Source organism: Fulmarus glacialis, unplaced genomic scaffold, assembly GCF_000690835.1.
Source record: "Fulmarus glacialis isolate BGI_N327 unplaced genomic scaffold, ASM69083v1 scaffold39401, whole genome shotgun sequence".
Classification (NCBI taxonomy): domain Eukaryota; kingdom Metazoa; phylum Chordata; class Aves; order Procellariiformes; family Procellariidae; genus Fulmarus; species Fulmarus glacialis.
The window spans coordinates 42,266-68,015 of NW_009191591.1; the positions used below are offsets into that span (position 1 = coordinate 42,266).

Genomic DNA, 25,750 nt, shown 5'->3' on the forward strand with positions numbered 1-25,750 from the left:
TAAAGCAAAAAAAAATGTGTGTATTTTTAACATTTGCTAGGATGGCAGGAACAGCAATCAATATTGTATTTCTTGTTTTTTCTATTAAACACAGTATGTAGATAGTTTTGCATATTGATCTGTTTAGTTGTTTGATCTCTCATTTATTCCTTTTGAAACGGGGTTTAAGTTAAGATTTAACAGCAAGAAGGCATTTGAAGTGTTTTATGTTTTTTAATCTCTTATAAGAATTCTTTTCTTTTCCAAATAGTCCTTTTAAAGATAGGTGTCATGTTCAACTTAAGAAAAACAACTATAGTTTCCATTCTGTTTCTGCACTCACATGCAATTAAACCGCTCAGTGTACTAAGTACTCTGCTGGAGAAGGTATCAATGGATCTGCAGCTGTTCAAATGGCAACAAACATCGTGCTGAGGGGAGGGGCTTCGTTTTGTCATCTGTAAAAACTTTGTGGTGGTGGACTCGGCCTTTTTGTTTGTGTGGGGGTTTTTCAGGACAGGAAACTAGTAGGAGGTGCTTCAGGTTGCTGCCCTCTTGTGAGAGGGCTGTTACTGTCTCCAAGAAAGCATTTTTTTCAGATGAAATCTACAATTAAGTAGTTTAAAATTGTCTTAGTTTTTGTTTCTAACTCAAAGCAACTTCAAACCTGACCTTGATTCGCTGACCAAGTAAAGCTGTGTTGGGAACCCTCAGTTGGCTTGGAGCTGTTTTTCGTAACTTGGGTTTGGGTGTTACTGGTTCATTGTGAGCATATGAGTAAGTGTCTTACATTGTGGGAGAAGAAAGATACTAATTTTCTGCTGGCCCTTGCATATTCTTGCAAGTGGTTGGTCATTTAAAAAGTATCACATCTATGCTGATAACACAAAATTCAGATAAGGGTAACTAATGCTGCTGTATTCCAATTTATTGTCAAAAAATTATTTAGCAATATATGGTAAATGATGAATTCATCATCTTAAAAAGATAAATATATGTTGCATGTTAAAAATGTAATACAACCCTGTACGATTTTTAGAAGAAAATCATAACTTTAAAATGTCCAGAGACCTTGAATTGTCAAACTATTTTTTTAAAAAAATTTTAGTATTCTAAATCTACTGTATTGTTTTCATTGCTTTCAATTAAATGTCAAATAGTTTCAATATTTGTTTCTCTTAAATAATCTCCTATAATGATGTTACAGGGTTTTTTGTATTGTTTACAATGTCATTATCATTGGTTTTGATAGTAACACCTTCTCATTATGTAATGATTAGCTTGAGCTCTGCCTTATATTTCCACCAATTCTGCCTTTAAAGTAATCCCTCGTGATTTGAATTTTTAAAGAAAATGTTCAGAAAAAAATCATACACAATTTATGAACAAATATTCATGTCGAGTTTCTGATTTTGGTTCAGTTTTTGTGTGTGCGGGCATTAAAAAAAACTTATGGGGGGAGCGGGATTGTTTCAGAAACATGTTTGACACAATCAGTAACAAATAAACTACTTAGTCTGTCATCTGTGATGTGCTTGTGGGCATTCATGGTAAAGTACTGTGGCATCTCTACGTTTTGTGTTGCAATCCAGCCATGCTTGTTTATCAATCCTTCTTTCCGTCCAAGTTTTCCTTTACGCTGTAGCCCCTCAACACAAATAAAACCTGTTTGTGTTTAGTAGTGGGCTAATACATTTAAAAGGCCAGATTTGGTAAGGAGTATTCCAAAGGGCATTGTAGATTAATCTTGTTCCAAAGATGTTAGTTAATAATAAAATATGGGAAAACCCTGAGAAATATTACCTAGAAATGGAAAAAATTCAAAGGTTTTATAATTTGATGCATTAGGAAATGCTGTGCTGCAAGAAATAAAAACTTATGCCTAGTGCTGAAGTCTGCTTCTGCTATAGCCAAATTTTTGTCAGGTGGGTCCTGAAAATTTGGCTGTTAATTTGAGATGTTACTGCCTACAGCTGTTTTCTTTGCCCCCTTGCTGTTGATTAATGTCATTGTAATCAGAGGTAGCAGTATGGGATGTGTGTGACCCATTTGCAGCCCAGTGCACTGGCTTAACTTGCCAATAAAAACAGTTTCTGCTGAAGTTTTTGGCAAGGCCTCCTGTGTTTCAGGTGCCTGCTATAAGAGGAACAGTAATCTACAGCTGCAGAGCAGCTGAGAAAGAGAACTGCCACAAACAGTAACTGAGATGCAGTGAGCTTCAGGAATCTTAATTTAGTAGTAGCATGATTTGACATGCTTAAGTGTAAACTGAAAATACCTTTCAGGAGACTCAAAAAAATCTTACTATAATGTTTTATATTGCATTAATTTGCACAAAAATATGTGATATGTATATTATGCAAATTATACCAACAAAAATTTTATTCGCCACTAATTTGTCTATATTATCGTATTTTTAAAACAAATGTATAGGATCTATGTCTTCTCCTGTCTTGTTCTTTTTATTTTTTGGCCACAATAATTTTTAACATCAGATCTCTTTTCCCTGTTTTGCATCTTCTCTTCCTGTTTTTTAAGTTGTGGAACTTGTGGAATCTACTTCAATATTAAAAGAATAGTTGATTCTGGTTTTGGATTTTAGAAGTATCTGTCTTGTACTTCATGAATAAGGAGAAGGAGATGCAGGCTTCAGTCTTTGAAGACTTGAGTCTGAAAGTGAGAGACTCCTGAACTATTGATTACTGTCAAAGGGGATTTAGATCAGAAACAGTTCTAAGACCTTTACTGTAGCTGTTCCTAGCATTCTGCTAATATTTTTTTAAGTATAGAAATAGCATGTAATAGGAGAAGTTACTTATTCATAGCTTTCAGATACATTTCAGGTTTATTTTGTTCACATACGATTGCAGCTAAATTACAATGGTGTCTGTCAAAAGAACAACTGTATATCTAATTTATTTTCCAGAAAAGAATACCCCCCTCAGCTTCAGAAAGTAGAAGCAGACCACATTAGGTTACCACGGTCTCAAGGAGTGGGTAAGTTATGTTTAGAGTTCTCATTTCTTTTAAGCAGAATAATTTTTTTTAATACCTGCTTTGGGCGGGTATGTTGCCAAACTTTGTGTAACTTTTAGTATATCTATTTATATCCTTATGTCACGTTATTCTAGATTTATACAAGTTTGTGCATGAAGGGAGGATTTTGCCCTTTTTGACAGATTTCTGCAACCTGTTCAGTCATGTTATAATTCATTTTAAATCAGTTATTTTAAAAACAACTGAAATTGGGAAAATTCAGAATCATAGAGCTGTTGGAGTTGGAATAGATCTCTGGAGATCTAGTCCGAGCCCAAGCCCCAGCCTTGTTCTTGAATTATTGACGAGGAACTTCTGTAGTACTGTTAGTATGTGCAAAATATAACATGGTAAATAAAACTTGTTATGAAGTATATTCAGGCACTGAGGTAGTGAGTAGAAGAGCCAGCATCAGCACTGCCCTGTAGCTCAACTGAAATATGCTCTTATATTATTTGTTAGGGGCCATTGATGGAGAAGGCAAGAGAGACAGTATAATTTGCTTTGAGGTGTAGAAATTGTGATACCGGAAAAGAAAAATCACTGTGTTTGGTTGAGCTTTGTCAGTACAGATACAGTCTGTAAACCTGCTATTCAGCTGCTTGGCCATCTACGCTGGCCAGCTATTCTGCTGTGCCTTTTTAGGCTAATGTTAAGTAGAACTTCATCGATTCTACACAAAAGTAAGTTAACTTAGGAAAAACCCACTTATTGTTTCTTTTTTGAAAACAAGTCATTCTTTAGTTTTGAGATGTCTTCTAATAGTAGGATGTTTGTGAGACTATCAATATGTATATTGAAATCATGTTCATATCTGTTAAAAAAAATGCAGACTTAAAAAAGTTCCAGTATGGAGACTGAAATTAAACTAGGGAGTGTAAATAGCACTTTAATATTAAACTGAATTAAGGCACTCTTCTACAACATACTGCACTTCTTAAAAGGAAATCTCGCCTGTACATTGTTAGTTTAAGTAGGTTATGGATTTCTTTGTTCCTATACGCTTCCAGTATTTAAATGAATGCCTCAATATAAAACAGGATATGGCAGCATAGTTCACTGCACTGCTCAGTCTTGTATTGAAGGAATAAATCCTAATTACACAGAACATTTCCAATTATTCTTAATGTGTTCACCAGCAGTCCTTTAGTGAAAATTACCATCAGCATAATCTAGCCAGATCCCCTCTTACTTTTGGTAGCGGATGCTGCATTGTAGTTGTTGTGAAGTTAGTATAGATTTTCAAGTCCAAAGCCTCCTCCAAAGGTATTAAGCTACAAATTGTCACCGAGAAACACTGAAATAGTATTAATAAAACAATATTTTCAAAGTTACTTTGGGGAATTTTTTCTTATTCATACAACAAATCATGAGACACTTGAAGGAGTGTGGTTCGTTGGGTGTTTAAAAAGGTTTTCATGTTTAGTTCAAGTTAGTGTATGTGAAGAAATAAATTGATCATAATTTTAACAGCATATGAGTAGACATTTATTAACATTTTTGCATTTTTTCCCTCCTAGACAGTATAATGGAAAACACAGAAGAGTCGGAATCAGAATCAGAATCTGAAATTAAGAGAAAAGTGCAACAGAAACGTCACTGCAATTCCTATCAATCTGACTTAACTCTATCTTCTGCTACAAAAAAATGCTTAACCCAATTAAAGGTGGGTTAGATTTTAAAAACATGTAAACTTCTGTTTAACTTTAAAAGTTGATGCATATTTTAAAAACAGGCATTCAGTTGTAAAATAAATTGATATTCTAAAAGTCCTTAGAGTTGGGAGAAAGATTTACATAATTAAATTTTAAAAAAAGTAATAATGATAGAGATATTTAAGTGTTAATATTGATACTAGCTATGAAATACTTACTTTCTGATTTGAACAAACAGGTGCTGCACTGGGAAGCAAAAGAACCTGTGTTTAAATTGATTGGCTGATCAATAAACCAGAAACTGATAATTTTGGTTTGCTGTGTGTGAAATAGAGGAACAATATTTTACTCTTTGACAATTTTTTTTTTTTTTTTTTAAATTGTCATGATTTTCTGTACTCATTATAATGATAAAGACAGAGGTACTGCAAAGATGCAAGTACTTCTTACAAAGTTGCTCTCTTTCTCAGTGAAACTAGCACAGGTATCCAAATGGCATTCTCTGGTCTAGATGCAGTGAACCAGGATGTTTTGTCTGTAACTTTTCTGAATATCAGATGTAAGATATTTCGGAAATTCCTGTAATGCTCTCCGTATTTCTTATCATCTTCCCAGGTTACTATGGAACATTCATAATGCCCACATACAGGTCACACTGTATGACTATCAAAGCAAAACTTCCTGTAAGGAGATCTTGGTTAACAAAAAAAAAAAAGTAGATCTGTGATTATTATATATAATCAGCTTGTGTTTGCTCCTGTGTATTAGAAAGTAAGTCAGACTGTATTTCTTTGTTAGGATGAAACTACTCTTAGGCATTTCTATTATATATTTAGTTAATTAATATGATGTTACTTGGAAATTTTAATAGCTGAGTCTTTGATCTACATATGATATCTATATAGATATGAACTATAAAAGCTAAGTAATGAAGTAACAAAGCAGTTAAAAAAAAAAACCAAAAGACATTACAGTTCTGTGGGTTTTTTTTTAATTGTTACATCGATGACTTTGTTTATGTTTGTTTAAAAAAGTAAAATATTAATTTCTTATGTCCTGTCAGGTAAAGGACAAAACAGTCTTCTAGATTGAAATGGTCATGGAAGAAAACAATTTAAAAATAAATGGAATCTTGTAACTGCCTTGATAAAATAATCTTCAGTCTGAAGATCTAACAAATGTCATCTTTTAATGCACAGAGTTTTCTCCTTACAAATTACGTGGATTAGCATGAGAGGAAGGAGAGCAGCCTCATTATTTGTGACTGGATTGCGACCTGTGTAGGCCATTTGCAGTAACTCCTAGCTCTAACTGGAAGACTCTGTGTACATGTAGAAGCGAGGTGTGCTTTCAGCATATTCCTCCCTATTACAAAGCCATGGTATTGACTTCCAGAACTACTTCCTGCATTGTATACATGTGGAAAGTGGGGGCTGGAGCTGCGTGTAGGAGCATCAGCAGCTTAGTGTCCTTGAGCCAGGCTGCATGTAGCTGACCACATTGCTAAAACAAGCTGTTCTCTGTCTCCCCGATAAAAAAGTGGCAGACTCAATTACGTTGTTCTAGGGGCGTGATTTCATTTCCAAAGCCAGATTGCACTTGTAAACGGTATTTAATAATTACATCTGGTACTTTTTCCCATGCATATCTGAGAAGTCTATAAAGTTGAGAACACCAACAGTCATGAATGGAAACCAGTTACTTTTTCTCAGACACGAGAGCTGAGTGCCTGTGGTAAAACTGTTAAGCAGTAAGCTTAAAAAAGGCGAAACCCCTGTATTTTTCACACGATGTATTATGAGATTTCAAAAAGGGATTGATAAAATTTGTGAGGCTGCATCATAATTAAACAGGTTGATTGAAATTCAACCACTGATTCAGGAAATGTCTAAATTGGTAATGACATCAAGTAAGGAGGATATGTCCTTACTCTGTGCTCCTAACCATCTACCACTGGCCACTGTTGAAAGCACAGCACAGGGCTAGATGAACCTTCACTCCAGTCCTACAGGATAGTTAAGATCCTGTAAGACTGTATCATTTGTGGATCCACCTTCTGGATATAGAACAGATCTTGCTGCAACCAAATTCAAGAGCACAACTCTTGGTTTTATTTTCTTTTTTAAATGGGTTAAGAGTTTTATCCTTTATTACAGTAAACGGATTTAGCAGAGTGATTTATGCATTTGTCACGAACCATATGTGTTTTCATGAGTCATGAGTTGCCAAAGTGTGCAGATGATCGATTGGAGGTTTATGGAACCTTTGAACAATTCAAAAGTGTTGGTTGTGGTTTTATGCCAGAGGAATTGCAGGCATAACCAGCTGCTTGTCAGGCAAAGTGCAAATGGTTTTCATCTTGCTAGACGATATATAACAGGTTGCACTTTCTAGTTGTTAAAAATGTACATAATTTTTAAAGGAAGGAGGATTTTCTGCTTCATACGTGCTTAATAAAAAAAAAGCTGAAAAGCAACAACAGCTTTGGATTCTGAAACTTTTAGAGATAGGGCAGAGTATTTGTGTAGAGCATATAGTGTTTTTATTTTGCAGATTTCAAAGTTTAAAAAAAATGCCGTATTATACAAGTTTTAAGGCAGACACATTTAGGTAGAACTCACCTACTTAAGTAGTCATTTCTCTTAAAATAGAGTCTGAAAAAGAGGTATGCCCCTTTTAATTAAACACTGCTACCCCTACCATCAAGATGCAGGCTCTCAAACCATGGAAAAGAAGTTGGTTTTAAATTTTTGGTGTGTGGTTGAGGTAGAGGGGTGCAGTTATTCTATACTTAAGATCCTTCAGGTACGATTGGTAGCTTCTGTTGAATATTTTAATGTCTGATTGAAATTCTTCAATGTGATTAGCTGTATCTTTGCAAAAACTACATCCTGTAACTGAGCACTGGTTTTCATGTCACTTGCTATCTTATCCCACCACTCAGGTTTTAAAGGTCTGATGCATTTTATACACTGGGGTTTTTTGCATCTTTTTCGCTACGGTATGTGTAGCTTTGTTAAATTGCAGAAAATTTGTGAAAAGAATATATTCTCCTTGTATGACTTTTGATTTTACATTTGTTTTTAAAAATGATTGAAGATCCCACACCTGAGGAAGTCCTCTTTATTGGAAAAGTGTTCATGGCTGGGGGCGGGGGGTGCAAATTGTGATAGCCATGTTTTGAAAATAGGTTCAAGAAGTTTTTGGTGGGATGTAGGTAATTATTATCTTCAGTAGTTCACAGTACAGTGGTTATGTCATTTGAGCTCAGTGCTCCAGGAGACAATAACATACACTAAATTTCAGTTCTAGAGGTGTCCCATATTCAGTACACATTCAGTAGCTTATGTGTTAGTATTGAATCCCTTAGACTTAGAAGTCCAAGTTCTGCCCTTGTGATACGTAATTAAGCGGGACCTAGTACATTTGAGAGAAACAAAACACATCTCTCTCTTTGCAGTGATAGGATATATTTTCCTTTGTAGCCCCTGCTTTCCTCTTCAAAGTTTGGGGAACTGCTTTTCCTCAAGTCCTGCTTTCTTCTCTGAGATGCTAGATTCTAGAACAATGTATTTCCTTTTCTTTTTCTTCTCTCTCTCTCTCTTTTTTGAAAAGTGATTTTTCTGCATGCTTTGCCCAGGCTGTTAGAAGATATCTTGGGAGGACAAATGAACTTCATGACCTAGGAGGTTGCTTGTAGTCCTCTTTAGCATTGCTCTGTGGATCCTTAGGTTACTTTATTTTCATCCAATGAAACTATTTTTACATAAGTGATGTAACTGGACCTTCTTGCTGATGGATATATATATATATATATCTGAACAGTGTGGAACCGTTTACATATGGAAATAAAAAAGGCAAGAAGGAAAATCAGAATTGTCCAACATTAATCACTTTTTAGAAATTGCCACAGATGACATTTATTCCTCTTAGAATATTTTTCATTTTCTTAAATGAAAAAATTTAAACTGTATTTTAATGTTTGCTTTCTGTGCTTACTGTAATTGCTACAATTCTTCATTCTGAACAGAAATTAAATGCAAGATTTGGAAATGGTATCTTTGTACTTATACAGTTACTGATTTTTTTTTTGTGTGTGTGTGTGTCCCCTCTAGCTTTTGGAACAAATTGATTATTCTACTGATTGCCCAAATTGTGGGCGGGCAAATGAAAATCAGACCAAATGCCGACATTGTGAAAGTGCTTCTCTAAAGGATTTGCAAAGAGTCTCCAGACAAACTGTGACGTTAAGTGAATCTGTGGGACCTTTATCACGTTCTTCAATACATCAGAATTCAACAGGGCAAAAAACTTCAGGTACAGGGTTCAACACAAAAAAGTTTTATAGTTCTGCTGTTGGGAAAGGTCCAACGGATATTCTACTGAGTAATGAAGTTGTAGGACATTCTATGTTACGACAGAATGGAAAAGTTGGTCTTATAACTGGGACGAAAAATCCTAAAATTACAGGAAGCTTAAGACAGAGGAGTACAAGACCATCTGAACTAAATGATCCGAGTAAGTACCTTTTTATGACTGTAGCCATAAACTGGAAACCCAAAATATTTATAATGAAGGAACTGTCCTTACAGGTTTACATTACTGATTTTGCATGGAATTTTTATGTTCTTGGGGAAGAGGGACAGACCGTCTTATAATTTCCTTTTCATATAGTGAGGTACTCTCTAAGAAAGATGAACATTGGGGAAAACAAAAATTATTTCATGATTTTTTTTTTAAAGATTTACACTTTATAATTTTTAAAGAAGCGTTCTTAGCAGAATTCTATAATTCATTCTCCCAAAGGGAAAGACAGTCTTTGATTTCCGGCCCCCCTTCCTTTTGAGCTACACATCTGAACACTATCCAAGTTTTCCCATTTATTTAAATTTCATAATTTGTAAAATGTTAATTTTTGAGCTTCTTCTGTGTAAATTCAAATTAACTTATAAGCAGGAAGGAACTGGAATTTGGGAAATTATGTTTCTAGTTCGATGCTTTGTTTACTAGACCATGTTGTCTTACTGATTTGAACAATTTAAGTAATAATTTCTCTTGTCAGTTTTCCTTAAGCTGTATTTTTCACTGTCAGTTCTTGATTGAACCAAGAAATGTATGGCTTCACTTCTGTGTCTAGAGGTGGATTAATGATACCCATTTTTTATATAGTTAGTTATGAGAAATAAAAAATGAGGGAGAGAGCGCCTGTAAGCAGATTCCAAATAAACATTAGTAAAAGCATAATATAATGATAAATGTGGACTTTCTTTGGCACTGCAGGACAATTACATAAATTACTTTTAAGCCATTGCTTGAAAAGAAATTTCTGTTACAGAAAAATGTAGTGGTTGAGAATTTAATATTTTCTGTTTAGTTGTTTTGTCTAGTGATGATGATGATGATGAGGATAGTGGCAGCACTAGGAGAATGGAAAGCATTTCACCTCGTCCTGCAGATTCAGCCCGCTCCTCCCCAGCTCCTTCTACAGGAAAGGTGGAAGCAGCATTAAAGGAAAACAGTTGTGGAATAGAACAGAGAATAGGTAGTATAACAACAGATACAGAAATTGCAGTCACACTACCAAGAAAAGCAAGAATGAAAGATCAGGTACTATTTAATGCTTTGTTTAAAGAAAACAAAAATCAAATCATGAATGGAAAATGTAAAGGCTTGTCTTGTGTTGTCAGAAGTTGACTATATTTGATTGCTTTTCTTATTTAGCAGGTCATCAAGTAGTATCTCTGCTTACATAATACTGGAAGCATAAGAAAATGTGTTCATTATATTTTTACAAGTGTTCATAATGATTTGAATTATGCTTTTAACATAGATGCTACTGTGTTGAATGTATACTCTTTGAGACTGGGCAGGGTATCTCTATGAAACTCAGGGGCCTACTTAGTTTGCAGAAGAATGTCAGTACCAGCAGTTGCCTGGTAAGTCTTTGGACAGGCGAAGTTAAACGTGTAAAGAGACGCTGGGAACAATAGTGCCCCTTTAAATTAAAATACTTTGACAACTGTCCCAATTAATAGCACTTATTTTAAGGATTTCATGGTGGGGCTTTTGTTTTTTAGTTGAGTACCACCGCAAGAATTGGTTAAACAAAGACAAAAAATGCACCATGAGCAGACTCCTTAAGTGCTGTCAAAGGGGACAGCTTTCACGGTATGTTAAAAACTTAACCACCTCAATAGTGAGCCATTAAGAAGAATAAATTCCCCATGGAAACTGGTGTTGAATTAATAGTGCTGATTAAAACCATTCTTGGGTTACTTGTCCAGTTTCACTATTGTGAGTTTGGTTCAACAAGAGTATCTGATCAGATTTCCACCTGCAGTCTCAAATCCTTTGTGTTTTCTGAGTTAGAATGCTAAACTAATGATGCCAAAACCTTCATGCTATATTGAGATTCAGAAGCCAACATTCTAGTGCTGTAATTGGTGAAATTACGGATGTTTATAATGTGGTGTATAATTAGTCACCCCTATCAATATAAAGCTGTGAACCTCCAGCCTGCAATAAAGCTGTGGGACTAAAAACTTGGATGATAAATAGTTTTGAATTTCAAAATTGAAATTAATTTCAGTTAATTGCTGGATTAATTGAAAGTGTTGTATTGTGAAGGCACTGGTGTCTAAGACTCCTGAAACTCTCCCAAATGTTTCCTTTGTATATCCATATGTTCCTGTTCACTAGTCTTTAAGAACCAGTTGTAACATTGGAAATTAACTGCATATTTTAGACAAAAGTAGAAAAGAGCTTGCTTTTGAAAACAAGGGAAACAGAAATTTTGTTGGTGAAATTTAACACAAACTTTACATTGATTCAGGGAAACTACCAAGAATTACAGATATCACAGTGTTTGTGTCAGATATGATAGAAGAAGCTTTAAGAAGCTTGCTTCATTTGTTTTTCTCTCTAAATATTCATTAATTCTTTACTGAAGAGGCTACTTGAATATAGCACCACTTTACTGTTTACTGTCTTACTGTTTGCCTGTGATTTGAGTTTTGAGCATTTAATAATATTTAGCTAGTCTGGCAGACAAAAATGAAAAACTGTCTTCAACAAGAGTCCTAGGAAAATGTTTTAATTACAGGGATTTAGAATCTCTGCCTTTTCCACTGTATTTAAATGAAGCATCCAAAAATATATTTGTATTATGGCCAGTGTTTAGGGACTTTGAAATAATTGTAGGGATTTAGTCTTAATAGAAATGTTGAACCCCTTAAAATGTTTTTCTGTGGGGGTTTAATTGTATTTTGTAACCCAGAAGAATGTTTATTAATGGACAGCTTTATGAAACAATATAAATACCAAAGAAAAGACTAGTGTACAGAAAATCCTTCAACAAAGTAGAGCAATATAAACAATACAACAAATAAATATATTAATCTGACAGCTATCAGCCAGCTTTCTTTCATTTTAATAGGTTTTTGTAAGATTGTTCTGTTAGTAAACAGAAGACTTCATTGAGATTACAGCTCCAGTCAGCATCTAGAGACTTTCTTGAACTGGAGCCAAACTCCACGTGGCCTTCTTTCAGTGTTTAGTCTTCTGACCCTGGAATCTGTCCTAAAAGCATCTTAATAGTTCTGTTGAGTTGCTTTAAGGAATTTTGATTTGGCTTACTTATTTATATTTCTTGAAGATTCTACTCATGCTAATGTGTTGATGCGCTGTACTTCAATAATAACTCAGTGTTTTCAGTCACCAAAAGCTTGGACTAATAAAAACCGAAAGAAAATAAAACCACCACCATTGTGGTGCTTTTACAGTATTAGTGGTTTTTATATAAATAAACAAGGAAGTTATATTAAGAATAATCTTGTTTTGCTGGGCTGCACAGTGTTTCAAAATGACAAAAACTAAATTGGTTTTGGCAATTTCAGAGCATTATTTTGCTTCTTGTTCTTGCTTCTATGTGGAAATGTTAAAAAAAAGTCTACAAGTGTCAGCTTATGGTTTTTTCTTGAATCTAGCAATGTTATCATCTTCAGGTGTTCCAGAAAGTCCTTTAGGAAATTTCTACCTTCTGTACATGGTTGAGGTGGATGCTATAGTAAGTAATCCCGTTGACCAACAGAAAAGTAGCCAAAGATTTATTAGTCACTAGTTTTTAACAAGCTTGTTTTAGCAATAAATCTTAGTGAGACATTCTGAAACCTTGAAAATTACTTTTCAGTTTGGGAACATTGTGTCTAACACTCCAATAAAACGTCGTAAAGTTATTTCTCAAGAGCTTGTAACCGAGGCTGTACCTCTAAATTACCAAAATTCCTGTGAAAGTGTCATTCTGAACTGTCGCAGTATACGAATAGGAACGCTACGAAGAATGGTGGTGGAACCTGTGATTGTAAGTAAACTTGTTATTTGACAAATCTCCTTTCAGTTTTTGATGGACATTGTTATTTTCATACTTGAGCAACATAATATTTTGCCTTTGTCTGTGGAACAGTAAATTTGTCTCTAATTTCAGAGGCTGTGATTCCCGAAGAATCCTGAACTACTATTACGTACTAATGCATATGATCTAGTTCTGGTGTTTAACAGAAGCATCATGCCTGCAAACCCCTTGGAAACCCTGTTTATTTAGTTGGGGGGGCGCTTATGGATTAGCGTGCATTTGTTAAGAAAACTGAAGGGAACAATTACCAAAAAATGGGTATTGATGCGTGGGAGGAAGAAGCATGTCTGCAGTGAATAATTTTGCTTCTATAGAACAATATATTTTTTTGTTAACTTTCTAAGTTACATGGAGACTTTCAAGGAGACATTGAATGTTAGTTGTATGCAGTAAGCCAGATAAAATGCATACTTCTTGCTGGGGTAACCACATAAATAGCAGAGAGGTGTTACTTGTTCTTTCTACCTCTCTGCAAAACCCTATTGTTTGATTTGCTTAAATACTGATACTGATGGATGACATTCTGTTTTAAAGAAATTTTTTTCCCCTATAATTTGTGGTATTTTTCAGAGTATTTTAAACCTTTTTGAAAACAGAGTAGTTAGGAGAAATCTTAAGTTTCAACAGTCAGTATGACTGAAAGAGACACTGAATAGTAAAGAATATACTTGCTTCCTTGAGTTATGCTAAAATGTACAGTTTGTTTTTTAAAAAAAAATTCCATTTTACTTTTTTAGTTTAAAATTTTCATTACTCAAGTACTTAGTCAATTGAAATATGTTTACTAAGAGTTAAAAAGCATTCAGTCAATTTTGGTTTGGAGAAGAATTGAAATCTTATTATTGTGTTGTCTTCCACAGTTTTGCCTGGATTATATCAAAATACGCCTAGAAAGTCAAGAAGGTGAGTACTTCTTTCATTTTATGTTAATCCTCAATATATATATTTTGAATGAAGTAATTTTGTCAAAGGAATTAACAGGTGAATCATAATGAAATGTCAATTCTGTTTTTTTTGTATGTAATAAATTATACTGGGTGCCTGTAGTCAGATAAGAGGAAAAAAAAATTGACAATATAGATTTGACCTGAACTGCTTGGTGAATAAAAAACAAAATGATTTTGCGTTCTCTCTGCCTTCTACTGACAGAAAGAAAATTCACAAATAGCAGGAATTAGCAATTTGTGGTGTGCGTGCAACTGGGTCATTAGTGCTTCCCCTTCATCCTAGTTGAAGAGCTGTAGATATTCTGGTGTTGACTGGCAAATGTTGTCTTGAAAATGATTAACAAAAACAATATGCAAGAGTAACCTCCCGTAAAACTTGTAACCTTTTAATACTTTATTAGTTCTTTTATTTCAGATGCGTAAGTAGAGAGTAAAAACCACACAGGTGTCTTGGACCTTTCCTGTCTATATCTCCCTTTAAAATTTTTTCTTCTCTAGCCTGTACGTTGTATATTTCATGTTACTGAAAGAAATACAGTGACATAGTTTAGGAAATGGTGAGCTTACAACTATTGCTCTATTTCCTTTGTTTTCTTTTGTAGGGTTTTGCTTTGGGCCTGAAAAGAAGCTTTGCCTCCTTTTGTTAATCTTAAGTTTCCATGAAGATGCAGTCCTATCAAATTTTGCCTTTTGTTATTTGTAAAAGAGAACTATTGTATTTTGTCATTATTATATGCAAAAAGGTGTCTCACAACCTGTAAAGATACACGTAGCATTTGCTCAGTCAAGTATTTAAGTTTCTGTTGCATCTAAAATGTAGATGTATAGAAACTACCAGTTTTCATGCATTAAATGCATTTTAAAAAAACCACTAAAAAGCTTAGTAAAATTTGTAGAAAATGTCTATCATTTTTTAGTCGAAACAGGTGCATAATGAAATTATTTCCATGGGACTTGATCCCTCAATAGCGTAAAAATGGCAACTCATTGAATGCTGTGTTTACTGGAACATTTAGAACTTCTCCATTTCATTTTTTTTGAGTTTTGCATCTGGAGGAAGATGGGTGTATTCCCAGCTAGCTCCATTTTTGTCAACTTCATAATCATAGCATGACTTGTTTTAATACAAGTAAGGGTCTTGAAATAAAAATGACACCTAATTCTTTTTTTTTCCTTTAGATTAATTACAATGGTCATGTTTTTTAAGGGAGACGCAAATGCTTTGAACAGCTGTAGAAACAGCAGTCCTGTCCTGCCTTGAGCTTGGTTTTGCATGTATAAATATATGTCAAGTTCTCAAAATTCTCTCCACATTCCTTGTCAGTTTTCTGCAACTCCCAACTGGTGTTTCAAGGAAACAGCTTTCTGTTTCTAACATATAAAAAACTATTCATATTGACTTTAATGGATAAGTCCTATTGTCTGTATTATGTCAGTGTTACAGGAAATACTGTTCACAGGTTAAGGCGTTTATGGTGAAATGTATTCTATGATGCCTGTCTTAATGCAAAAGGATTAATATGATTTAAATTTTCATCTGAAGAGTAGACAGTCTTCCTCTCACATGAAATTCATTATGCTTCATCTCAGTGCAAACACAGTTACAAGGGTTCAGAGTTTTCTCCAAAGACCAACTAGCTCGTGTTTTGGCAAGGACCTTCTATCTAGACACCATTAGAAGGACCTGTATGCCTCAGTTAAATGGGTTGAATGCAGTTTTACGTTGGGATTGTCGTTATTGCAGTCTGCCTCTGAAAGTGGGAAGTTAGGTGAAATGAATTAAGGAAAGTGCGTACATTTGGGAAGAAGAAAACTGAAATATTACAATAGAGACTGTGGTATTACAGCGTAGCCTCGGAAAGCTGTTTTGTTGTTTGTTTTAAACATAAAGGAGGGAAGACTCTAGGGGAGTCATCTATAAACCTTCATTTAGTTACTAGCTTCATTTTCTCCTACGTAAGTCCCCAAGGAGATAAAGGACAATCAGTGCAAGGAGATGGGCTAGTTAGATCCATATAGCCTATTTGTGCTGCTCTTTTCCTGATGAGATGGCAAACTATTGTTTGAGCAGTAAATGTTGCCCAGTTGGTTTGAAGGAAGCATGTTGTTGCTGCAGCCTGACTCAGAGCTGGGCTGCTTCTCCCCCTGCTAGTGGGACAGGGGTATTGGAGATTTAGAAGCAAAGGAGAGCTGTTTTGCGCTGCAGAAGCTGTGGTGGCCACCACTTCCGGCCTGCAGCCAGTGGATGCTTTGCTTTGGGTAGCTGTTTGCCCTGTCTTTATGAGCAGCAGACTCCTTTCTGGCAGGCACAGGGGTGTGAATTCAGTTGCCAACAAGAAGGGAGGATGTAGAGGGCTGCTGCTGGACATTGGCTGCTAAATGCCAAGAGAAGGATAAGGGAAACAGTTTAAAAAAAAGCGGGGCGAGGGGTGCCAAAAAAAAAAACACTCCCTCCAATAATAGTAAGAACCTCTGATAACTAATACTAGTAAGGTAGAAAGTAATGGTATGTCTTTTATGTCTTTTTTTTTCTCATCATATGGTTTTATGCAATTATATTCAGGGTGATGCAAGTTAAACTCTTTATGTGGTAACCATTTTACTAATTTTTACTCACCATCTCAGTGGTCATGAAATATTTACTAGAATTTAACTTAAGAAAGGCCTTAGTCTTTTCAGGAATTCCCTGCAGTGTCTCCTCCATTTTACACGGAAAGGAAGAGGAGATGGACTCCATGCATTGATTTTTATTTATTAGAAGGACTTTATGTTGGCTTCATTTCTCCTTCTGTCTATGTTTTGCCCCCTATGTAAGGGGATATAGTTTTTCTGGTGGAGGCTACCATCAAGCATGTGGTAGAATGGTGGAAGCTGCCACTAACTAAAGCTTTAAGTGACTACCATTAACCATTTTTCTGATCTAGAAATAATTACTGGCATTGAACTTTTGGGTCTTTTCACCAAATTCGAAGAACTTTGACTTCACACTTTTTTCCTTCCATTTTTATAATTCAATAAAACCCATAAAATAGTCAACATTGGCACTGGCAGCATCAGATGTAGTGTTAAAAATTTACTATTTTGCTGACATTTCTCTTTGATAGTAAATTGAGAGTGATACCTTATTTTCTTCAGGCAATCAGATCGTTTCTCTGCATGTGCTTATTCTCCTCTTCATTTTAAAGTTATTTTTCATACAGGAAGTTGGTCAAAGATAAATCTGCAAAGAAAGTTTTACAAACCTATTGTAAAATGTGTCATAGCAATAGTTGCAAATTTAAGTCATCACTGGAAATGCTGTTTTTTCTGTGGAATAAAAACTAGATTGAAGTTGGTGAGAAGAAAACAGTTTCTCTGATTACTTTCCTGAAAGGTGACAGTGGAGTTCAGTTCATCTTTTAAGATATTAACAGACATAACTTCCTGGATATGTGTTAATTTTAAACTTCTAAAAACTTTCTTAAAAGTTAATGAGCACGTACTGATTTCTTGTTAAAATCAAGGGGGAAATTGGAAAAGAAACCTACGTATTTTTACTAGAATTTAGTATAATGTCATTATTTTCTTCTAGAATCAGAAGGCGAAATCCGAGAGATTAACCTGAAAACTTCAGAACTTACCAAATGTGAATGGTGTAGTGTCCGAAAATTACCAGTAGTTTTCCTACAAACCATACCATCAACCTGTAGTAGCCTGAGAGACCAACTGAAAATGAGTAAAGATAATGTCTGGTACGAATGTAAAGGAGACAGTAAGTAAAAAAATTTTAGTCTACTATTTCACTTTAAATTGTGTTTTCATGTTTTGGATCATGACTGACTGCACTAAAGAATAAAACTGGCATCATTGCCTGGGGCAGGTGTAGTTTTTTCCAGACATGATCACCTTCCCAGCCTTATGAGGAGTACAGTTCAGAACAACTTGGCAAAACTGTAGTCTTCTGTTTGTCCAGACACATGCTAGTTACAACATCTAGTCAGTTTAGTATAACTTTTTTCACTAATATTTGTACTGAATGAAAGCAAGCTGGTTTGTTTAGCTTTTGTATACAGGCCTTTACATTTGTATGACAACTTTTGGTATACTTCTGCTTTCTGTGCTCTTCTGCTTACAGGCCTTAGTTTCAGTAGAAACTGTTGTGTGGGTTGGCTTCTTGGGTTTTTTTCCATATGCTCGTAGTGATGTGTTATAGACAAATATCTGCTTGGAAAACAAGTGGATTGTCTCCATGTATCTTAAAATTTTTCATTTCAACATAGTTTTCCTCAAGCATCTTAATATGCACACAGTTTTTTAAATTAGCATAGAATCCTCTTCCCCTTAAATAGGCTTTTCTTCAGGTTAAATTTTGTGGTTATTTATACTTGTACTCAGCTTCATAGATACATGATGCATTCAAATGGAGGAAGAACGCTTTCAACAATCTCAGAATCGTGTGCTTCCAAAGTATAATACTGTTAAAATAACCTCATCCACCTCCTATAAAAAGTGTGAGCTGTAAGGAGTATTATAATTACAAAAGTAATTGGAGAACGTGCGGGGGAGCTAGAGACAGTCCTGGGAGCAGGCATTAGACCCCAGGTGAACACAGATGTTCACAGGTGAAAAAAGGAAAAGCTTCCTGAGTTGTCTGGGTAAGAAATCCTTCCCTTTACATGTCCCTCAGCCTTTCTCCCTCCAGCTTTTCCCTCTGAGGCTGTGGCTCTCAGCTAGTTTTACACCCAATTGCTTCATTGTACTTGATACTTATGAGGACTTTGTGACACAGCTGATATTTGCTATGTGAGCAATGAAATTACTTTGAACCTGAATCCATAGCTGTATAAGCAATTGTGTGTAGATGCCTCGTTCCCAAAATAGGAACACCCAAAACCCAGTTAGACATCTAAATTCTGTGTGCAGTGAATTGGGAAATATGCTGCTGAAGAATTATTTTTCAGAAGTTAGCATGCTGAGTTAAGAACAACCAAAAGGAAATGGTTATGCATGTGTCTGAAACTCTTCTTCTCTTACAGAAAAACAGGTCCCTCTGAGTTAGCCAGCTACATGAGACTGGGATTTGCAGCCTGAATCCTATTCCTGTGTCTGACGGCCTAAATAATTCCTCTTAGTGCAACTTACTGCTTTTTTTATTTTTCAGATGATGTGAGCGGGTGGTATTTATATAATAGCTGATTGATCCAATTCACATTCTCCAGCTTTTGGTAAAGGTGTAGGCTGACCTGTTGAAGCTAAGCCACTGTACCAAAAGAAATACAAGATTTATTAAGGCTAGCAAGAGTAACCATGAGAGAGTGCCTGACGGTATTCTGTTAGCAGAATGTTCACCAGGGGCAGAGAGGTTTTGGTTTGTTTATGTTATAGGACCTGAAAGCAGGGCTGTGCTTTTATAGGTGGTGAGATCCCTTTACCTGTGTAGGAGATGAAGATTTTGATTACTGTGACATTTTAAATTCCTTTCCTTGATCAGATGCATACTTTCTAGAAATGAAAACTGGTTGCCAGTGAATCGGAGATCCTTAAGAGATTTCTGTTTCTATGGTAACAGAAATCTGATCAGAGAAAAATAACTGTTTCTTCTGTGAAATTGCCATTACAGGTTTTTGTACTTATATACCCAACAACACGTGCCTAGAGTCATTAAGAGTAGTTTTGTTAGAACTTTGTGTTTCTAATATGTGGTATACAGTTTGTGTCCACTTTTTCAAAAAGCATCAAGCTTATTTTCCCATTTAAGTCTGGAAACAGTTTTCTGAAAAATGTACTTTTTCTTCCCCTCAGTATTCTATTCAGTTTAGTTTCTAAGCAGTTTTGTGTCCTACTTGCTAGCTACCCCAAGTTAAAGTAGTAATTTTTTCAACCTGCCACTGTTTCTGAGAATCTCTGTTGTCTGAAAGAGCTGACATGTCGATGTCAGTGCTGTATATCCATGTGAAAGTGATTCTTACAGACTGTTTTAGCTAAAAGGCTGGGGACCTCTGGGCTTATATGCTGTAGTGACTTTAATATGTAAAATTTTCAAAAAGCAATAATGTTTTATAGTGAAACCTTCTAGGATCAGGAGAGACCATGAATCTACCTGAATCATGGGGTCTCATATACTGTTTTTTCTTTAATTTAGTATATGTTGTCTTAGTTCTCTCTTTTTTTTTCTTCCCCTTTTGCAATCACATCTATTTGAAAGTAGGAGAAAACCAGGCTGAAATGTTTTAAAATAAAATATCGTGTAGATGTTGAAGGGGTTAAGTAGATAAAAGCCATTTTTATAATAAACGTTGAGACCACAAAAGCCCATCTACATTCTTAATACAGTTCTCCTTTTCTAATAAATTTCCACAGATGAACGTATCTTCATTGATTTTTGAGGGAGCTGCTCTCGACTTCTTAGTGTTGCCCTGGGAGAAATTAGGACATGGTGTTGCCCTATATAGAGAGGAAATTATGATGAATACATAAGTTCTGGAATTGTATTGAAACAATAGGATAGGAACTGTAATAAGAAAAAGAAAGTACTGATTACAGAGTCATACTGTCAGTAAGCAGAGAAGCTGTTATTTCAAAATATGTTTTGGCTTTGCATTCAGTGTCTTTTAAAAATTTATCAGGTGTAATAATTAACATTTCTAGATTAGGCAGAACTTGAATGCACTCTTTTTGCAAATGTAGGTAGAAGGTTTTGGTAGTTAATCCTTCAGTCTGTCTGCATACATGTGTATTGCTGCTTATATGTATTGCCAGCAGTATGTACCTGTGTTGGCCTGTGATTCTTTGAAATCTGTTTATAATTGTGACATATTTTATTTTGTTCTAAATGATAATTTTCTCTCTGCTTTTTCATAGGTCAAGAAGAACAGTACATCATTTTAATTTTTGAAACTGGTCTTGATCCTCATGCAAACTCAATATTTGAGAAAATAATTACTGACATTGGTATTAGAAATAATATTTCTGACTTCTTTGTGAAAATTTCCTTTGAAGAAGCCAATGGCAGGCTTGTTGCATTTACTAAGTGTTTGGAAGACAATTCCAAAGGAAGCCCATCTCACAGAGAAAACAAAATTAAAAATGTAATTATGTTTTTGTTTTACGACAAAGTCATTATATTACTTTGGTTACAAATGCACTAAAGATAGTGTGCTAGTCACTAGACAAAAAAAAATTCCAACAACTTCTGCTGGCTTTTATATGAGGATTCCCAGACTGGTCCATGGTGGATTATGAGGCTATGGGAAATAGTCTGTTTATTCACAGTACTTTTTAGTGTGTTTAGTTTGATCGTAAGGTTGTACAATGGTCCACAAGTAATGTTGTCATTTAAAAATTTTTAAGGGACAAGAAATTTATACTGTAATTAGACAACATAATTGTTTCCAAATTCATCTACTGGTACAATTATGATATTTCAAACAAGAAATTAAGTTGCAGTGTTGTAGTTAAATTTAATTAATGCTTTCTTTAAACAAAACTACAAGTTTTGTGGCTCTGCAAGAAATGAGTACAGACCTAAGTGTAATAAATGAACTAGGAAAGGAAAAAAAACAAATTTGAAGTCCTTCTCAAAAGCAATGGATATTACACCACTGGACTTCACAAAGCTTTATTACCTTTTTGGTAAATTTGAACACAGTATGCAAATTAATCTTGACTTTATTCTTTTAAGGTTGCTTCTGAGTCCAAAATGCAGCAGCGAAATAAACAGTTACCGTATTTTGATGATGATGAAGAAATTGGAGAACCACATACAGTATTTATTGGTCCTATAGAAAAGTAAGATATTTGTCTTTGCCCTGTAACAATTCTCTGAGGTTTTTTGGCATTTCATATTTATTATTGAATGTATTTTTCTTTTCAGGTTGATAGTTTATCCACCTCCTCCAGCTAAAGGTGGTATTTCTGTGACCAATGAAGACCTCCATTGTCTAAATGAAGGAGAATTTTTAAATGATGTTATTATTGATTTTTATTTAAAGTAAGTTTTATTTCAAATCAGTTTTTAGTCGTCTTTTACTTTGAAACTTGAAAAGTTCTGACATTAAAAATTCATAGATCACTTGATAACACTTGGTCTCCAACTATGTATACTCTAATTTTGAAGGTTGTTTTGTGTTTTTGCAAGAAATTTTGGTTCCTCTCTTATCCTGCTTGACAGTGACGTTGTTCTCACTTGGAAAAAAGGTTCTTGAAAATTTCTTAGCATCTGAAGAGGAATTTTAACTGCAAGGAAAAAAAAAAAGCCTTTTTAAGTTCAGTTGTTTTTTCCAGAGTATTTGTGTTCCCTGGAGTTTCATTTGTTTTGATTAATACATAAATTAATTTTTTGGTGTCACTGATGCCACAGATGTTAGAAGTATATTAAATTGTTACATGCTGCTGTGTTTATGCTACACATAAGGTGCGTGTGTATAATTTTCAGTCTATTAAAATATTTTAGAGGTGAAAAGAAAACTAGTGCATCACTCTGGGAGTGTTTGGAGATTTAGTGGCTCAGTTACAAAATATGGGTCTTTCCTAGATAGGTCATATGTAACAAACTCATTGAAAATTTGTTTTCCTGCCATGATATAAAAATAAATACAACAGCAGCAGAACAACTTGTTGATTGAGCAGAGCACTTAGTACTTTGAAATATTGACACAGATATTGCATTAATGAGTTCCTGTGGTTAGTTAGCTCTAATATTCTTACAGCTATTTTGTAAAAGGCTGCAACAATTTGTTGGGGAGATAGCACTGTTGGTAGTCCTTTTTACTCTGGTGATGAATACTGTGAGTTAAGACCTCCATGAATTTTTCATAATTTTTTTTAACTGATTTTAGGTATTTGGTACTTGAAAAACTGAAAAAAGAAGATGCTGATAGAATACATGTGTTCAGTTCATTCTTCTATAAACGCCTTAATCAAAGAGAAAGAAGAAATATTCATGAAACTTCAAACCTTTCGTAAGTCTGTTGATAAGTCAGTTTTACTAAGAGCTAAGTACAGTGAAGACTATAAAACAGATGCTTTACAGAGATAAAATCCTTACAGACAATATTATGATACCAACACAACTCTAGGAAGCATCTGGACCTATAATAAACATAGAATATGCCTTGAAAATCTTAAGCTATTAAGGTGAAAATATCTGGAAAAGTAGTCTTTCAATTACAATAAGCCACCCTACAAATCACGTGTTGGTTTCTTCTTGCAGAATACAGCAAAAACGACATGGGCGAGTAAAAACATGGACACGGCATGTTGACATTTTTGAGAAAGATTTCATTTTTGTTCCCCTTAATGAAGCGTAAGTACACGTACCTTTTTATTGCATAGGCTTAAGCTTCATAATTCTAAAATTGAAAGTTACATTATAGTGTGAATTGAAGTTAAAAATTAGGAGAATAAACATCTTTTTCCAAGTGATAAAAACAAAATAGTAATATAAGACCTTTAAGTGCGCTGTTGTAGTATAAGAAGTATCCAACAATATAAAGACTGAGCAAAAATGAACTTTTCTGAGTACTTTTTCTAGGTTTTACCTGGTTCTCTGGACTTCTTTCTTCTAAGCTTCTTTCTTCTAAGTGTCTTTGATAACTTTTGGATTTACCTTTTTTAGTACATACTTTTTCTTTTAATGAGATCTCTTTGGTATAGATGGTATCATCCTTTAGTTACAATAAACCTATATTGGAAGAAAATGCAATTGAAAATCTCTATCGCCCTGTACTGGGACCTTTATTCTTTTTCTTTATATCCTTTTGTCCTGATATTTTTCTTGGGTCAGGAAGCAGACTGTTAGCATTCTAATGGTTGTTAAGGACTTTTAATGATGCTTCCTTTCCTTAAGATCAGAGCAAGTTGTCACAAACACATTTCTACATTTCACAAAAAGAATCTAAGCAGTCTTTAAGCCAAAATATTTAGGAAAGTTAAACTACTGCATTTTAAAAATATACAATAAGAACATAAATAAAGTAAGGGCAGAGAGACAGGAGAATTGTAATTGACTTATCATAGGCGTACCTAACTGATCTTTTGAAAATTCAAAGAATAGTTTGGTTTTTTAATTAAAAGCTCTTCAAAGAAGTTTATCTACGTACCGTGCCATTGTGCAGTGGAGGAGAATTTCTGAATCTTCTCTTTTCCCGGTTCCTCCCCAGCTGAATTCTGAGGCTAGCTGTAGGGAGGCAGTTATGAGGTAACTGACCATAGATCTGTCTTTGTTATGGAGTCATAAGTAAATGCCTGAGAAAGCTGTTCTCAAGCACTGAACTTAGATTTTGAGATGCTGTGACATCTGTACAGCCATGGGAAGACAGCCAGTCCTTAGGTAATGAAAATGACTCAGGTGTAAGATAAGATATTCCTCCTCTCCACTGCAGACTTCATCCTTGCCATCCCTCTCCTCTGAAGCTTTAAGTACCAGAACGTTGAAGTGTGTCACTTAAATTTTAGTTGCCTTAGAGCTTGTTATATAGTTTGCTTCCCACCATCCTCTCTTCTGTCATTCACACATCCACGTTGGTTATGCATAGGAGAAATTAGACTGATTATGCTGCCAATACCAGACAGTGTGACATAGAAGTCACCTGAAAATGAAAAGAAATAGTTCCATGGTTTTACAACAATTAATTATATTGCTAGTAACTTAGCACATAGTAGTTTTCACTGTCTTGTTCATTTACTGTTAAGCAAATAAAGCAACGTCCACCTTGGCAAGTAGTGCAGCTCAGTAGGAGTGAATTTGCAGAACAAAAGAGTTTGTACTGAAGGCATGATGTTCACACTGTGTGTGGATTGGGGATTTTGCTTTGGACTGGCTTGGTCTCATGGACTCATCCAGTAGTGATTAGAGCATGAAAAGTGTACTCTTGGTGTGCATCTTTCATCTGGAAATTATTCTGTTCACGCTTTTTGGAACTGTCCTTCACTGTGAACTGAAACTTGGTAAGTGGTGATAGTAGGACATTAGTTTGCAAAAGTGATTTCCTGATATGTACAGTAAGAACATTGCAGAGCAGAAAAAAAACCCAAGCATCCAGGGAGATGAGAAAGTGGTGGTTTGACCAGGGCGGGGGTAGGGGGGAGTGGGTTTGGTTTTTATTGTTGTTTTTGATGTGCCTTCTGGCAAAGAAAGCCTAAGTTAGATCTTCCATATTTCTTTTTTTTTCAATTTATTGTTATTAGCTGCTAGTATTTTTCTTGGATGCACCTTGCTATTCTGTCTCCCCTCAAACATGTCACTTCCCCCATTCCCCAAAACCCAACACTCTCTTTTGAGGAACAAAAAGCTGAACTTTCTTGGGGAGATGCTAACGTATTTAGGAAAGAATCAGTGACTCGACAATTAAATATGCCCATTATGATGAGTAATTGGTATCGCAGGACAGAGAGCAGATTGGGGAGCTACCTGGGGAAGAACACAAAAACGGCAAGTACGAAGGCTTCTAGGCCTCTATCCTAGTAGAAGATCTGTCACTTGCTAAGTGTCTCCTCCTTCCTTATATTGCCATGACACAGAAGAATAGCAGGCTTTACCAGGTTACTGTACATTTGACTGCTCTGTTCCATATATTCTTGTGTTTCAAAATGGGTCAAGAGCAGAGAACTGGAGTCGTCTTAACTTACTTTTTTCAGTCAAAAAATGTTTTTGAGGTTTTGCTGGTTACTTTATTGCAAGTATCTCTCTTACTTTGATATGTAGCTCTTGTCTTTATGTTGAATTGACATGTAAATCCTGTTTT

The 25,750-nt window shown here is 35.0% G+C and overlaps 1 protein-coding gene across 1 annotated transcript in view; it reads left to right on the forward strand.

Moving 5' to 3' along the window:
• LOC104083316 (sentrin-specific protease 6-like) overlaps positions 1 to 25,750 on the forward strand; it is a 50,521-nt gene that overhangs the window by 21,293 nt on the left and 3,478 nt on the right. The window contains 12 exon segments of the mRNA XM_009586755.1: positions 2,906 to 2,976; positions 4,536 to 4,681; positions 8,786 to 9,188; positions 10,045 to 10,277; positions 12,859 to 13,029; positions 13,941 to 13,983; positions 17,599 to 17,778; positions 20,868 to 21,094; positions 21,688 to 21,794; positions 21,880 to 21,996; positions 22,844 to 22,966; positions 23,218 to 23,310. Of these exon segments, the coding sequence (XP_009585050.1) occupies positions 2,906 to 2,976; positions 4,536 to 4,681; positions 8,786 to 9,188; positions 10,045 to 10,277; positions 12,859 to 13,029; positions 13,941 to 13,983; positions 17,599 to 17,778; positions 20,868 to 21,094; positions 21,688 to 21,794; positions 21,880 to 21,996; positions 22,844 to 22,966; positions 23,218 to 23,310 (1,914 nt within the window).